The 16,130-nt window shown below is 41.7% G+C and overlaps 2 protein-coding genes and 1 pseudogene across 3 annotated transcripts in view; all 3 read left to right on the forward strand.

Annotated features, from left to right (window-relative positions):
• MDN1 (midasin AAA ATPase 1) overlaps positions 1-8,025 on the forward strand; it is a 168,427-nt gene extending 160,402 nt beyond the window's left edge. For both annotated transcript variants that reach the window (XM_034766036.1, XM_034766037.1), the window contains exons 96-102: positions 264-379; positions 1,073-1,247; positions 2,628-2,701; positions 2,813-2,927; positions 4,154-4,217; positions 5,421-5,563; positions 7,117-8,025. In XM_034766036.1, coding sequence (XP_034621927.1) covers positions 264-379; positions 1,073-1,247; positions 2,628-2,701; positions 2,813-2,927; positions 4,154-4,217; positions 5,421-5,563; positions 7,117-7,305 — 876 coding nt within the window. In that variant the 3' untranslated portion in view covers positions 7,306-8,025. The remainder of the gene's footprint in view (positions 1-263; positions 380-1,072; positions 1,248-2,627; positions 2,702-2,812; positions 2,928-4,153; positions 4,218-5,420; positions 5,564-7,116) is intronic.
• Positions 8,026-10,494: 2,469 nt separating this feature from the next.
• On the forward strand, positions 10,495-15,191 carry LYRM2 (LYR motif containing 2). The gene is made up of 3 exons (XM_034766046.1): positions 10,495-10,579; positions 12,627-12,767; positions 14,412-15,191. Exons 1-3 carry the CDS (start codon positions 10,535-10,537, stop codon positions 14,490-14,492), a joined length of 267 nt encoding a protein of 88 aa, XP_034621937.1. The 5' UTR covers positions 10,495-10,534; the 3' UTR covers positions 14,493-15,191.
• On the forward strand, positions 13,639-13,755 carry LOC117875671 (annotated as a pseudogene).
• Positions 15,192-16,130: the final 939 nt, after the last annotated feature.

Raw genomic sequence — 16,130 nt, forward strand, 5'->3', positions numbered from 1 at the left:
AAGAAGTGAGGTTCTTACCCACGAAAGCTTATGCTCCCAATACTTCTGTTAGTCTCAAAGGTGCCACAGGACCCTCTGTTGCTTTTCACTGGAGCCCAGAAATGAGTCCTTCGTCAAGCATTTCCCACTAACTTCACCGGAAGGACTTATTTTGTCCTATTAATGTTGTCCTCAGACTTGTGCTCTCTCCTTCCAGCTTTTCACAGCTTTTCATTTGTCCATAATGAATGTAGTGAGTTTTGTCTCGTCTGGTACTGTTACAGGAAAAGACGGCAGCTGAGATGTGGCAGAGGTATTTAGCACTGACCGCTCCTCTTTCACAACAGCTTTGTGAGCAGCTACGACTCATACTTGAACCCACTCAGGCAGCCAAGTTGAAGTAAGTCTTTTCTCTATAAGGCTTCTAGCCTCTTAACCTCTCATTTTGTGGGCCAGGCATCTTTACAGCCACAGCTTGTTGCGTTTGGGCCTCAGCAGTATCCTCTAATATTTGTAGTAACTGTTTCCCATATGCATGCACATTCATTTTATTTTTTAATTAGAACTCTTAGGTGATCTGATGACTTGCAAATGTGATGTGGTAGTGAAGAATTATAAGACTTCACTATCTTGTATCTGTAGTTTTTTTTGGTGGGTTTTTTTTGGGGGGGGGAGGGTTGTTTTTTTTATACAATGCTCAAACTGATTTCAATGGAAGCTCTAGCGAGTCAAAATGATGTTAGGAGTCAAAATCTTCTCCGCATTGTTCACGTTTTAGCTCCAAGTGATTCTGAACAAGATTTAAGTCCAATAATTTTTTACCAAAATTTTCAATACTGGGTACCAAAAGTCAGGCTCCTAATTCCATATTTAGGCTCCTACATTAAAAATCTGTTTACAAAAGAGCATCCAACTCCCTGAAAATCAGGGAGCTGAAAATCAGACCAATTTGTAGGACATAAGAGCCTAATTTTAGACATCCAGTTCTGAAAATCTCGGCCTGTGTTGCTGTGCATAATTACCAAATTGTATAAACTATTATCAATAAAATGACTCTCCCCACTAATATTTTTGTTGGCTTCTTAACTATCAGAGGTGATTACAGAACAGGAAAAAGATTGAATATGCGCAAAGTGATTCCATATATCGCTAGTCAGTTCCGAAAAGATAAGATCTGGTTGCGAAGAACCAAGCCCAGCAAACGTCAGTACCAGATTTGCTTGGCCATTGATGATTCGTCTAGTATGATAGACAACCACTCCAAACAGGTAAGGCAAATAAAACCTTGGAAGGAACCTATTCCACAGAGTAATGATGAAGCAGTACAGTAGACGAGGTCTTTTTTATAATTGTATATCAGAAGAGGAGCTGATTTAGATCAAGAATTGTACTGCATGGAAGGTGTTGTTATTGAATAGACAGGGATTGGTGACTCTGATAGAGTACTGAATTTACAGGCGAGTTCACTATTAATTTAATATGTCACACGTAAAATATGAAGATAGTTTAAACAGTTTCTAATCCTTAGTCAAACTCTACTATTAAAATATTTTGAATTGCAGTATAGAATGCATATTTTGTGCTTCACTGGTAAATTAGTGACATATTTATACATGTATAAAGTAGAGAATTTGTATTCAGTAAAAATGTGTACTCCCCTCAGTCTGATTATTGCAACATTTTAATTTCTATTCATCAGCCTAAACTGTTAGTGTGTAACATCCAATTTCAAGATTTCAGCTGACTGCAAATAGCACCAACATAATCTTTCTGTAATTCATGAATATCTCAAAATCAGATTTTTTCGAATTTTTTGCTTGTGATATCACTAGGTTTGTATTTCATATACACACATAAACAATTATATAAGGAAACAAATACTTAATGGGCAGTATTTAAATTTGATTTTACTGGATTATGAAAATGAACTTTGATACGCTTTTAATTCAGCACCAAAAGATTAAAAGAACTGGCAACACTTCACCACAAAATGTGGTGTACTTCATCCAGTGTACTAAATGCCCCAATAACAGCTATGTAAGTGAAACCAGACCATCACTACACTCGCAAATGAACTCATACATAAAGCGATAAATGACAAAACCACCATATCACCAGTGGGCGAACACTTTTTTCACAAAGCGATCACTCTATATCTGACCTATCAGTCCTCAACCTCAAAGAGAAACTGCATAACGCTTTCAAAAGATGAGCCTGGGATCTTAAATTCATAACTTTGGTAGACACTAAAAATTATGGTCTTAATAAAAACACTGGATTTATGGCTTATTTCAGCAATCTGTAACCCACTAACCCTCCTTTTTGTCCTATGACTACAGGGATGTTAACTGGCCACTTCATCTCAAATGGTCCCTTAGAATATGTGCCAACTGCCTATGCTAAACTATCTGTTCTACCTTGTATTTAGATGTAACACTGTGTACCTTTCTCAGCCCTGTGGAAGAGCTCTGTGTAGCTCCCTAGCTTGAATCTCTCACCAACAGAAGTTGGTCCAGTAAAAGATATGACCTTACAGATCTTATATCTCTCATCTCTTACATCATGGGACTGACACGACTACAAAAACCCTGCATACAGCAATACTTTTGAACATGTTGCTTCATCTTGATTAACTTCATTTTTCCTAGCTTGCATATGAATCCCTGGCAGTGATTGGAAATGCATTGACTCTTCTAGAAGTGGGGCAGATTGCTGTATGTAGGTGAGAATATTTTAAGCATGGATTTATTTTAAGATTTTTAGAGCAAATTAGCAATATAGAATTCTTATTAAACATAGTTTTAAAACACACACACATGAAACTTTTTTCCAGCTTTGGCGAGACAGTTCAACTTCTGCACCCATTCCATGAAACATTCAGTGACCAGTCAGGAACACGGATATTACGCCTCTGCAAATTTCAACAAAAGAAAACTAAGATAGCTCAGGTATGCAAAAGTACCTCTTGGACTGCAGGGTTACAGAATTTTTGTTCCAGACAAAACATTAATTGTATCATGGCATTAGGCACTGTTTGTGTTTACATAAAAACAAAATACACCTCTACCCCGATATAACGCGACCCGATATAACGCGGTAAAGCAGTGCTCGGGAGGGGGCTGCGCACTCCGGCGGATCAAAGCAAGTTCGATATAACGTGGTTTCACCTATAACGCGGTAAGATTTTTTTGGCTCCCGAGGACAGCGTTATATTGGGGTAGAGGTGTACATGAATGGCAATTCATGAATGGCATGACTGTTCCACTATACAACAACTTAACCTTCAGTAGATAAGAGATAGGAGAGCTTAGCATCTTGTTGCAATAGTTAATACTCAGCAGTGTCGCTTTCGTTTGTGCTCTTCTACCTTGATAGTCCCCCAGCTCAGACTGTATTGTAAACTGCATTTTTGCTACAGGTGCTAATCCTACATTTGGATTTACTAGCATAACTTCTGCACTAATGCAGAATCCCATTTAAGAGCATGGGGGAAGTCCTATTTAAGTCCAGCAGGAATTTATTTTAGTGGATCCCAATTAAGGCTAAGGTTTTGTCACAGGTATTTTTAGTAGAAGTCACAGACAGGATGTGACAATAAACAATAAATCACAGAAGCCCGAGTGGGCTGGAGCCGGAGCACCACCACCCGGGGCTGACAGCTGGAGTTCTGCCGCTCGGGCTGAAATTGTGGAGGTCATGTGAAATCACAGAATCCATGACCTCTCTGACCAACTCATAGCCTTAATCCCAATGCTGTATTAAGGCCAGAGGGAAGAAGAGAACTCCAGACATGATTACTGGTATATTTTAATTGACCAAGCACCGGGACTTACTCTGCAGAGAATCAGTTTACCAAAATCATTCATTTGCTTTTGGCTGGTTCTTGAAAAAAATCTTGTTGTGGTACCTTTTGGACCTTGCCTGAGTTTTCTCCTTGGTTGGACTGTCTTTCAGTTCTGGCATCCCTAATATGCCCTTACTGCCATCAAGAACAGTAGCCATTGATATGCACCCAGACAGCTCCAACGATCTTCCACATTCAGTAGCGATTTGTATGAAATGTGGAAAAGTCTGATGAACTCTCTTAACCTGTTCATTTGTTTTAAAAATCTTTCCAGCATTAATGCATCTGCTTATAATTAGCTTGCTGTTCTCTTGTATGTCTTCTCTGCAGTTTCTAGAATCATCAGCAAATATGTTTGCTGCAGCACAGCAGTTGTCTCAAAATATCAATCCAGGTAAGCACTTTTTAAATGCTAATTATGCTTATTACCATGGGAATATAGCTCACTAAGGTCTTAATGCAATATCTTTCCTATGCTGTCATAGAGAAAAACTGTAAAGACTTGCAGCATTGAGATGACACTTGCATTCAAGACCATGGTGCTGAAAAGTTCAAATGGAATGTTTGGTTAAGAGGCTCTTTCGGCACTTCCATTTTTAAAAGCTGAAACTTTGCATAGCATGTGCAGGACTTAGTAGCAAATTAAACAAAACAAAGAAGATCCATTTGATAATCTTTCAAATAAAGCAAAAAAAAAAGATGTGTTCGAGACCATTTTTGTGCTTCATTATCTCAACAAATATTTTAATAGACATTCTGTATAGACTTTTTGGGTATTTAGCCAAAAAAAAAAGCAAGCAAGTAGTGTTTAGAAGCAGTTTATTGCACTCAAGTTGTAACATATTTTATACAAATACACTGATTTTAGGGCTTGACTCACCTCCCTTTGAAATCATTGACCTCAGAAAGGCTCCTATTGATTTCAGTGGAAGTTGGATAAACCCCTTAGCAGATATGTGCTGTAGTCAAGTCTGCAGAGCTGGTACCTAATCTTTGAATTTCTTGTGCACCCAAAATTCCTGTCTAACTGACGAGTGTGGTGAGCAAGGAGTGCAAAACCAGACCTTTATTCACTAGTTTAGTTTTCCTGCCTGTTATCATTGCTTATGGTGGTAATGGCCATTTAAAAATTGTCAAAGGCTATGTCTACACTACAGACCTTACAGTGGCACAGCTGTACCCCTGCAGCTGCACCGCTGTGAGGTCTCCTATGTAGCCACTCTATGCTGGTGGGAGAGCATTTCCTGCAGACATAGCGCTGTCCACACCGACACTTTTGTCGGTGAAACTTACGTCGGTCAGGGCGATATTTTTTTCACACCCGGACTGACAAAAGTGCTAGTGTAGACAAAGCCTAACTCATGTCTCCAGGAGAGAAATTCTCTTTCCTGATCTGTTTGGGGTTATAATTTAATTTTTAAAAGTCAGAGAATAATAATTGACCACAACTTTGTTTTCTTATGGAGGTTATTAGGGTTTTCCATTGTGCATACAACAAAAATAAATTGTGATAAAACGCAATGTTTTTGTTTTCAATTTAAATGAGTTAGAAGTTCTTATTTATTGGAACTGAAAATATTATTTTCCCTGTGCTTAGATACCGCTCAGCTGCTCTTGATAGTATCTGATGGAAGAGGCCTTTTCCTAGAAGGCAAGGAACGAGTCACAGCAGCAGTTCAGGCTGCTCAAAATGCCAATATCTTTGTCATTTTTGTCGTATTAGACAATCCTATTTCCCGGGTGAGTGAGTGAATAATAAAACCGCATTCTAGTGCAGTGAATGGAAAGCTACACACAGTGTTTTTAACGGTTGCCTTTGTAACTCCTTATAAAATTGGCTGGGAATTTATACCAAGATCATTTTTTTTCTAGCTGTCAAACATTTGCAACTACAGCTGGGGTTATGCCTTTTGTAGGAGTCAACAAAGATATTTTGTTTAATATAAAATAATTATTTGCTTCACTTTGCTGTTCACTATCCTTTAGTGAAGTAATTAAAATTTCATTCATGTGCAACATCTGTCAGTGCTCCCTCAACCTCTCTACTGTGACTCCTTATGTCATATTTGAAATTAGATTTTAAACTCTTTGGGCCTGGAACTGTCTCATCTTATTTGTACTGTGAGGCACCCAGCACAATACTGTGTGCTGTACAGTATTTTCTGTTGGCTGTGCTGTTGAATTGCCTAAATCTACCATAAATTGGTTTACAGAAAAATATCTGCTGTAGTTTGCTAGTAGATACTTAGTGAAAATGTATTTGTATTCTGATCGTACACAAGGGCCCTGATCAGAATCAGGTCCCATTGTTCTGGGTGCTGTACACAAATATAGTAACATACTATTGCATCATGTGTAACCACCTCCTAGTTATGAACAGTGTGCCCCCAACTATTCAGAAAGATTCTGTCTGACAGAAAAGCACCCAGTTTTCATCCCACAAAAGCCTACACAAGGACTCTTCCTTGTCCTGGGCTAGTCTGTCACTTCCTGGCAGAGAAGGTGTTGGGAGCACCTCGTGTTGTTAAATAACTCCAACCAATTCAGTGTTGACTGACGGTAAAAGTAATTCCAGGGTGTTTCTAACTCCATAGATAAAATTGTGAGCATGATTTGTGCCTCAAGATGTGGGCAGGAGAGGGAAGAACTGGGACTTTCCAATACAGTTGGTACTCACATACTTTACAATAATTACTTCCATTAATATGATGGATACACTAAAAACTCTGAGATGATTTATTATTATTTAGGGACTGTCATAAATTTTGGCTAGAACAGAAATAGCTACTAGATTTCTAAATTAAAAAGTTGAAAGCAAAAGGATTTGAAAGAGCTGATTTATTCCTTCTCAATTGTGAATTTCTACCCAAAGAGCTTTACAGTTTTAAAAGTCAGAGGAAGGGCACGCTCAGGGAATGACACAACATAAAAGCAAATTGATCCAGGTGGTAGCAGGTTCTTGTCATGTTAGTCTCTTGTCTTTCCTTAGCATTTATTTATATGTTTGTTTAATACTACAAAAGCTTAAAGTTTAGTCTACTTCATTCTGTAACTCTATTCTCAGTACAGTTTTAGGACTATAAGCATATGAGAAAAAAGGCACTCCCCCCCCCCCCCCCCCACCCCACCCCCAAACTTGTCATATCTGTCCCTGTTTGATTTCCCTGAGGGGGTTGCATTTAGGGTTTTATTTTAAAATATTTTTGCCTTTAATTGTCCAGTGTTGGGAAATGTGTTTGAAAAATTGGATAAATGGTACCTACAGTCCAGTCATCCCTTCACCTCTTTTACAGGATTCCATCTTGGACATTAAAGTACCTATATTCAAAGAGCCCGGAGAAATGCCTGAAATCAGATCCTACATGGAAGAGTTCCCATTCCCATTCTACATAATCCTCAGAGATGTGAATGCCCTCCCAGAGACTCTCAGTGATGCGCTGCGACAGTGGTTTGAACTGGTGACTGCCTCGGAGAGTCTATAGAATTTACAAAGCAAGTAAACGTCTGATTGCTGCTAAATTACTGAAGTGTGACTGCATTTCATCAGTGATTTGATGAGATCTCTCTATCCAGGATTTACGTGCAGAAACTGCCTTCTGATATTCAGACAGCCTAGAAAATAAATGCTTTAGGTGTGCTCTCCCCATTTGCTAGTGCAGGAGACTATGCAATGGTGAAAGACTGTACTCACTTATTTGCCTATCCCTATAACAATGCAGACCTTCTACCACCACTGTTGTAATTTATTATTTTAAATTTTATTTGGAATATTCATATCATTGAAGGGGGGGAAGTAGTCTTGTTTCTGGGAAGGAACTTCTTTTAGTGGAAGAACTTGAACAGTCTTGGAACTGTTTTAGCTGAACCCATGGTGGTGGTACATGTGGGTGGGGGAAGGATGGGTTTACACAACCAAAATATAAGTACTTGAATACTTAAAACTGTGTTTTGTGGTTAAACACATCCTATTTAATATATGTGCTGGTTGTTGGATAATGCCTGCAGGGTATTTTTATGAAACATGCCATGATATGATCTTCCCTGCATTATCACTTTACACTGTGAAGTTTGCCCCTCTGTCCAAGGCAGACATTAAAGACACATTTAGTTAGGTGTCTTAAAGATTGTACATGACTTTTTTCATTGCAAAAGCTATGCATCTTATTGTCTGTACTAATAAAAAGATGTACCACTGTTTGTAATTATGGTGTCCATCCTTTGTCATTTGATGAAGCAAAAATAGCTATGCCACAGGAATAGTACTTGGTGCACATATAATGCTTTACATTTTCAGAACATCATACAAACAGTCCTCAAATCAGATAGGTTCCTAGCTTGCATAACTTCACGGGTTTCACTTGTTCTGGACTGTGAGGGGTTGCCAGATACGTGAGGTTTTTATTGGTGGCCTCATCGTCCTAAACATTCTGGCAGATTTGTGCTACTTGACCAATGCAAATCTGCTGGTAAGCTAGTTTAACTGACCCCATCAGGATTCTCCAGGCATAAGTGGAAACTCTGAATATTGAAGTGCTGGCTCTTCTTCACAGCCAGGTGTAGCTGGGAGGGTGTGATAATTTGGGGAATCTGAGTACAACTTAGGAATTCTGGTTAACTTTATGAAATTGTATCATTGAATGCCTCAATGGATATGGAGTCAGCCATATCTTATCAGGACCCGTAGGAATAGTTATGAAATTAAAGTTAGCTTAAGTTTAAGAAAATAATATATGTGCTTTATGGTTTGTGGCTGGTAACACCCCAATCAGCAGGTAAAAGAAAGTCATGAGAATAATTAGTGGTATTATTTTTACTTGTAGTGTGAGAATGACGTATAGTTCAAAAAGTAACTAATAAAATAAAAAGCTGCAGTAACAAGACAAACCAGCTTCTAAGCCACCCTCCCACCTTGGCAGTGCCAGCCATGGGGGTCACTGGGACAGCCTATGGGTGCCAATGGGGGACAGGCATGGGCCCCTACAAGGTTTCTTTTAAAAACAAGCACAAACCTTCCCACTGTTCTGCTGGTAAGCGAGTGGGGAAGAGAGAAGAAAGGAAAACCTTACTGGAAGGAAAGTAGCAAGAATAAACTTCTTCAAACTGGGTTTTTGCTAAAGCTTGCAAGTTTAACTGAAGGGTATAAAGAGAGCCATAAAGCTGAAGGTTATCAGATCCTACTTGATCATGCCAGGATGAGACAATCCTCACTTGGTCTGGAGTTTATGTAAGTATACCAATCACATGCTTATGGATACTTTATTACTGTATTAGGTGTTTTTAGGATTAGGAATGTTTAGGGAAATTGATTAAAATACCATTTAGCCTTTGGGCTTAATAAAAGAATTTATGGTTAAATTAGAGTCTAGTGGTCTCCTATTTTAATAATTTCAATTAATTCCAGCAGGGCTGGTGTCACATCCCTACCTGACCAGAGACACTGGAGAGTTGTTATACAGTTCCCATTCAAATGGGAGCATCTCAGAGCAATTGGGAGGGCCACAACGGAGGTGAAACCAGTTTTCTCCATCATCTACGCAGACCAAGGAGAGCTTAACAGTGTTGTGGGACTCAGATGCATCAACCTGGCATGCATCCAGTGAGGGGAGCTTTAATAGGTCTGTGAGGGTGTGGTTAAGGGGGAAAAGGGCGTGGCTGGAGCATTGCTGCAATTCTCAGCTATCTGATCAGACTCTTGGGGTTGAGGATAGCCAGGCATAATTTAAAACAGCCTCAGGACTGCTGGGGGGGATCTGAGAGATGTACCGAGGATGATGGACGCCCAAGTGGGGGAGGAAAGTCCTTTTTGGGATTCCCTCTGGGATCAGTTTCCATGATGCTTCCCAAGAACTCAGTTGGACTTCAGCCTTTATCACTGAGATATCTTTATTTGGCATACAACAGTGCTATACTGAGCTGATTAGACTCAAACGCAGGTGCAATGGATGCAGGGTACATCACAGCTCCAAAATTACATAGCAACTCTCTCTCTCTCTCTATGTATACACATTACATATCTCATTGCATTTACGATACATTGCATTACACATTTTTAGATTGGCTTGGTTTGCAGGAACCAATCCCTCCTATGCAGCAAGCTCTGTCCACACTTTCTATGCTCAGTACTCTACCTTTACATTCCTAATTCATCTAGTTCACAGGAACTAGTGCCCTGGGTGTTCTCCCTTTTATCTTAGCTGGCTCAGACAGTGTCTTTCTAATCTACTAACCTCTTTACTAATTTAATGCACACATCCTAGTTGCAGCCTGCTGAGTCATTTACCTCCCTAATCCCATGTCTTAATTTATCATATCAGGCCCAGCCTCTCAGCCCCCCTCCCACCTTGGCAGTGCCACCCATGGGGGGGGTCACTGCGACAGCCTGTGCGGATGCCAAGCGGGGGCGGGCTTGGGCCCCTACTAGCACAAACCCGCTGGGGCCGGCGGGGGACACTGCGCGGCTCCTTCCCCGGGGGCACCCCCAGGAGCTGGAGCTGGCGCCGGGCGGCCCGGAACCCGCACGTTTCCTGCTGCCGCTCTCCGGGGCCAGGCCTCAAATCCCTCCCGCCCCCGCCTGACCAGCGGGACCCGGCTGTGGCCGCCGCCGCTTCCCGCGAGAGCCCCGGGCGGGGCGGGGCGGGGCGGGGCGGGGCCCAGGGACCCCGCGAGGGCGGGAGGCGGGGCTGCGCGCGCACGCAGGGTCTGGTCGGTGTCATGGCCGCGTCCCGGCTGCCTCCGGCAGCGCTGACGCTGAGGCAGGTACCGGCCGGGGGCCGCAGTGCAGGCTGAGGGAGTCGCTGCTGCCGGCTTCAGCCCCCGCTGTTTGGGGGCCGGACGATGGCGCCCTGCCTGGCCCAGCGCTCGCCCCGGGGCCGCTGCCCGTTACCGTGTGCAGGGAGCGGGGGGCTGGGCTCAGTGGCTGCGGGCCAGAGGCCGGGGAGATGCTGCCCCTGTTACCTGACACCGGGGTCAGAGCCCGACGGGCACGGCCCGGTGACTGCCCCAAGCCCCGGGGTTTTCAGAGCGGAACGACGGGGCAGTTGGCAGCGCCAGAGACTCTGCTGCGCCGCTTGGGGGGGCCGTGGGTGAGTGGCTTGGCCCAATTGTCAGTCGGGCTAAGCACCCACAGCGCCAGCTGGACGTCAGTGGTCTCCCCTCCGTTTCCATCCTGAGCCTGCTGCCCTCCACTGAAACAGCGCCTGCCAACAGCTTGTCTCCACTCTAGCCTATGTCGGCAAAACTTACCTTGATAAGAGGTGTGAAAAAACCACCCCCAAGCAACATAACTTACACCATCGTAAGCACTCCTGTGCACAGCATTATGTTGGCGGGAGCGCTTCTACCACCAGCATAGCTTCTGCTGCTCATGGACAGGGCCGGCTCCAGCATAGCAAGCAGGTGCCTGGGGCGGCCAATGAAGAGGGGGGCGGCACGTTCTGCGGTGGGACCGTCACTCCCTCTCCGAGCGAAAGACCTGCCGCTGAATTGCCGCCATAGAATGAAGCGGCGGTAGAGCTGCCACCGATCGCAATAGCAGCTTTTTTTTTTTTTTTTTCTGCTTGGGGCAGCAAAAATGCTAGAGCCGGCCTTTTATACTGGTAAAACTGCATCCACACTAGGGTTATACCAGTATAACCAGGCTTGGCAGAATTTGATTTTTTTTTAAATAATTTTGATGGATAACGTCAATGTTTATTTTTAAGCATTTTTTTTAAATTTTAGGCTATTTCATTTTTCACAGTTGTGGGGAATTAGGAGGGGTTCAGACAGGCGTTATTTAAAGACAGTCGACATTGATATTCAAAAAGTTAACGCTTTATAATCTTTAAAACATAAATTGTCAAAATATACAACGTAAATATCTTTAAATCAACCTCTAATAAGTTCTCAAGCAGTATTTTTCTTTGCCTATCCGTACATTTTGATTATCAATGGAAATATTTTTTATTGATTTGTGTATGTATAGTGAAATTGACATTTACCAAGACAAATCTGATCCTCCCAAGCCTAAATATAGTGATGTCAGTTAAAAAAAAAAATCACACTCCTAACTGAAATAGTTATATTGGTGCAAAAGCTATATGTAGACCAGGCCATAGACTGTAAGATGTGTGGAGCAGGGACCATCTTTCTGTTGTGTTTATAGAGGGCACAATTGGGCCCTGGTGTATGTCTAGGCGCTTTGCAATCTAGCTAATCATGGGCGTTTCTAATCCCGTTTACAGATTTCCCTCTATTCCAGTGGTTCTCAAACTGTGGGTTGGGACCCCAAAGTGGGTCAGGACCCCATTTTAATGGGGTCACCAGGTTGACTTAGACTTGCTTGGGCCCAAGGCCAAAGCCTGAGCCCCATCACCTGGGGCCAAAGCCCCAGGGCTTCAGCCCTGAGCGGCAGGGTTCAGGTTACAGGCCCCCTGCCTGGGACTGAAGCCCTGGGATTTCGGCTTTGGCCCCCCTTTCCAGGGTGGTGGAGCTTGGGTGGACTCAAACTTCAGTACTCCCTCCTGGGGCGTGTAGTAATTTTTGTTGTCAGAAAGGGGTCCCGGTGCAATGAAGTTTGAGAACCCTGCTCTATTCCAATAGCCCAGCTCAGATTAGATCATTCAAATTTAAAATTTACTCTGTTTTTCTTCTCAATTTTTAGCTTCTTATAGACTAAACTTGCATTGCAGGTACTTTCTCTTGGTTCATTTAATTTCCAGGTGGTATTTGGCTTAAAACTCTATAAAGGTTTTAAAAAAACCTTTCTTTGACTGGAGACCACTGTTGCAGCAGATATAACAGGCATTTCCCCTATTCTTTGCAGTTCTTGAGAAGGCAGCAGGTTCTTCAGTTATACAGAAGAATTCTGCAGGCTATTCGTCAGGTACCTACTGAAACTGATCGGCACTATCTAAAGGAGTGGGCAAGGGAAGAATTCAAAAGAAATAAAGATGCAACAGATGAGGTGAGGAATCAGAGGCAGCAGCCTCATAGCAATGCCTTTTATATACTTGGAAGCATTCTTAGTGCTACAGATTATGGTTTGTCATATGCTTTGTTTTTTTAACTGCACCAAGCCTTCTGTAACACCTGTTTTTGGAATCTATTTTGTTGATTATTCTAAAACAGGTAATGTTTATACAAAAGCGATCCAATACATTGGGGAGGGTTCAGAGAAGAACCATGAGAATGATTAAAAGATTAGAAAACAGTGATAGACTCAGTCTATTTTGTTTAACACAGAGAAGGTTAGGGTGACTTGATTACAGTCTATAAGTATATACACAGGAAACAAATATTTAATAATGGGCTCTTCAACCTAGCAAAGAAAGGTATAACACAATCCAATGGCTGGAAGTTCAAACTAGACAAATTCAGACTAATTTGAAGCATACATTTTTGACAGGGAGGGTTATTAACTATTGGAATAATTTGTCAAGGATCAGTGTGGATTCTCCCATCACCAACAATTTTTAAATCAAGATTGGATGTTTTTTCTAAAAGATATGCTCTAGGAATTATTTTGGGGAAGTTTTATGGCCTGTGTTATACAGGAGGTCGGACTAGATGATCACAATGGTCCCTTCTGGCCTTGGAATCTATGAAAACTGTCAACACTATCCCTTCTTTTCTTTCTTGCTTGTGAATAATTTTTTTTTCTGATTCCTTAAATTGAGTAAATTGGAATTAAAAAACAAAACAAACTGCTTGCTTGAAATAAGAATCAGACAAAACTATTAATTTTACAATTTTGTATTGAATAGTGGAGAGCACTTATAAGTTTACTAAGGCCGGGCCTGTCTTTTTATGATATCTGTTGGGGTTATATTTAAATTAGCTTTGCGCAGTGGCAGTATCGTAGCCAATGAGGTTAATCCGAGGTGCGATTATTGCTAATTGAAAACTTTATTAATTTAGACTGAACAAAACAAATTTGACTTGATATCTGTATAGGAAATGGCAATGGGTGGGGAAAACTTCACCTTTTCTCAAACATTTCTACGCCCCTGCTTGCCAGCTGTGCACCTTTCCTAGTCAGTATTAAGGAATTACTGGCTGGAATTATGCAGACTAAGTGATATACAGAATTCCAGAAGAATGTCCACACCATTTATCTCTTAAAAATCCCTCTCTACAATGCACATCTGTGGTTCTTACCATTTATTCACAGAAACATTGGAAAGGACATGGATGTATAAAGAAAATACTAATTTAGTTAGATTTTGAATCAAAGAAACTTTTCCACTGACTTTTAAGCCACAGGAATAACTCCCAATGGCACTGTTAAGAACTTGTGGAAAAATGACTGGCAAATTAATATATGCAGTGTTGTAGCCGTGTCGGTCCCAGGATGTTAGAGAGAGAAGGTGAGTGAGGTAATGTCTTTTATTGGACCAATTTCTGTTGGTGAGAGAGAGTTGCTTCACCTATCACAATGATGAACATATTGTGTGGTCTTCATTGTTTTATAGACTGAATGCTTTATTGCATGCCATTGACTCAGGCAAACAAATTGACTGAAAAATGCAGCAACTCTGGCAAAAAGCTGTATATTGTTGTGTGTTATAATATAGGTGTTCAGCCCAACAGATTCCATTTCACTTTACAGGATGCAATTAGGATGATGATTACTCAGGGCAACATGCAGCTTCGGGAGCTTGAAAGAACACTTCAGCTGGCAAACTCCTAATCTTAATTCTGAGAGCCAATGGACTTTCATCCACTGTGGGAAGTACAGTACTTTCTCCAGGATGTAGCACCTCATCTTATGCTAAGATACCGGTAATGTTTCAAGGTGGAATACAGTACATACCATTATTTTCTTTCTCTTCTTGAGTCTGTTACCCTGAATATTTGACAATCATAGACAAATTACTTGTGCCATATTTGTTCAAATAATCAAAAGTGTGGCATAATACTTACTGAGAGAGAAGCAGGAAGTACTGAATAACAGCAGCAGTGCGAAAGAAAAACAAAAATCTGGTTTGAATGTATTTTCTGTTTGTTTTCTACATTAGTTCTAAATGTTACAATCTTATGGGAGTCGTCTCTAGAGTTCCAAAGTCCCAAACTCCTGAACTTTCTGTTTCATAATAAATGTGTTCAAAATACTAAGAAAATTTCTCAGGTGTAGGTGATAACTTGATCCAGTTTATTGTTTGAGGTAGTGTCTTTAACCATGATTGAATAAACCTTAATGATGTGAGAGAATTTAACCTAGGATATGGTTATTGCCAAATTAAGAAATACCTCTTATGATTATACTGACAAGTGTTCACATGTTACATAAAGTAGAACAAACTGAAAAAGTATATTCATAGAATATCAGGGTTGGAAGGGACCTCAAGAGGTCATTTAGTCCAACCCCCTGCTCAAAGCAGGACCAATTCCCAACTAAATCATCCCAGCCAGGACTTTGGCAAGCCTGACCTTAAAAACCTCTAAGGATGGAGATTCCACCACCTCACTAGGTAACCCATTCCAGTGCTTCACCACCCTCCTAGTGAAAAAGTTTTTTTCCTAATAGCCAACCTAAACCTCCCCCATTGCAACTTGAGACCATTACTCCTTGTTCTGTCATCAAGTATCACTGAGAACAGTCTAGATACATCCTTTTTGGAACCCCCTTTCAGATAGTTGAAAGCAGCTATCAAATCCCCCCTCATTCTTCTCTTCTCTGCAGACCAAACAATCTCAGTTCCCTCAGCCTCTCCTCATAAGTCATGTGCTCCAGCCCCCTAATAATTTTTGTTGCCCTCCGCTGGACTCTTTCCAATTTTTCCACATCCTTCTTGTAGTGTGGGGCCCAAAACTGGACACAGTACTCCAGATGAGGCCTCACCAATGTCGAATAGCGGGGAATGATCACGTCCCTCGATCTGCTGGCAATGCCCCTACTTATACAGCCCAAAATGCCGTTAGCCTTCCTGGCAACAAGGGCACACTGTCGACTCATATCCAGCTTCTCGTCCACTGTAACCCCTAGGTCTTTTTCAGCAGAACTGCTTCCTAGCCATTCGGTCCCTAGTCTGTAACAGTGAATGGGATTCTTCCGTCCTAAGTGCAGGACTCTGCACTTGTCCTTATTGAACCTCATCAGATTTCTTTTGGCCCAATCCTCTAATTTGTCTAGGTCCCTCTGTATCCTATCCCTACCCTCCAGCGTATCTACTCCTCCTCCCAGTTTAGTATCATCTGCAAACTTGCTGAGAGTGCAGTCCATGCCATCCTCCAGATCATTAATGAAGATATTGAACAAAACTGGCCCCAGGACCAACCCTTGGGGCACTCCGCTTGAAACCGGTTGCCAACTAGACATGGAGCCGTT

The sequence above is a fragment of the Trachemys scripta genome, chromosome 3, assembly GCF_013100865.1.
Source record: "Trachemys scripta elegans isolate TJP31775 chromosome 3, CAS_Tse_1.0, whole genome shotgun sequence".
Taxonomy (NCBI): domain Eukaryota; kingdom Metazoa; phylum Chordata; order Testudines; family Emydidae; genus Trachemys; species Trachemys scripta.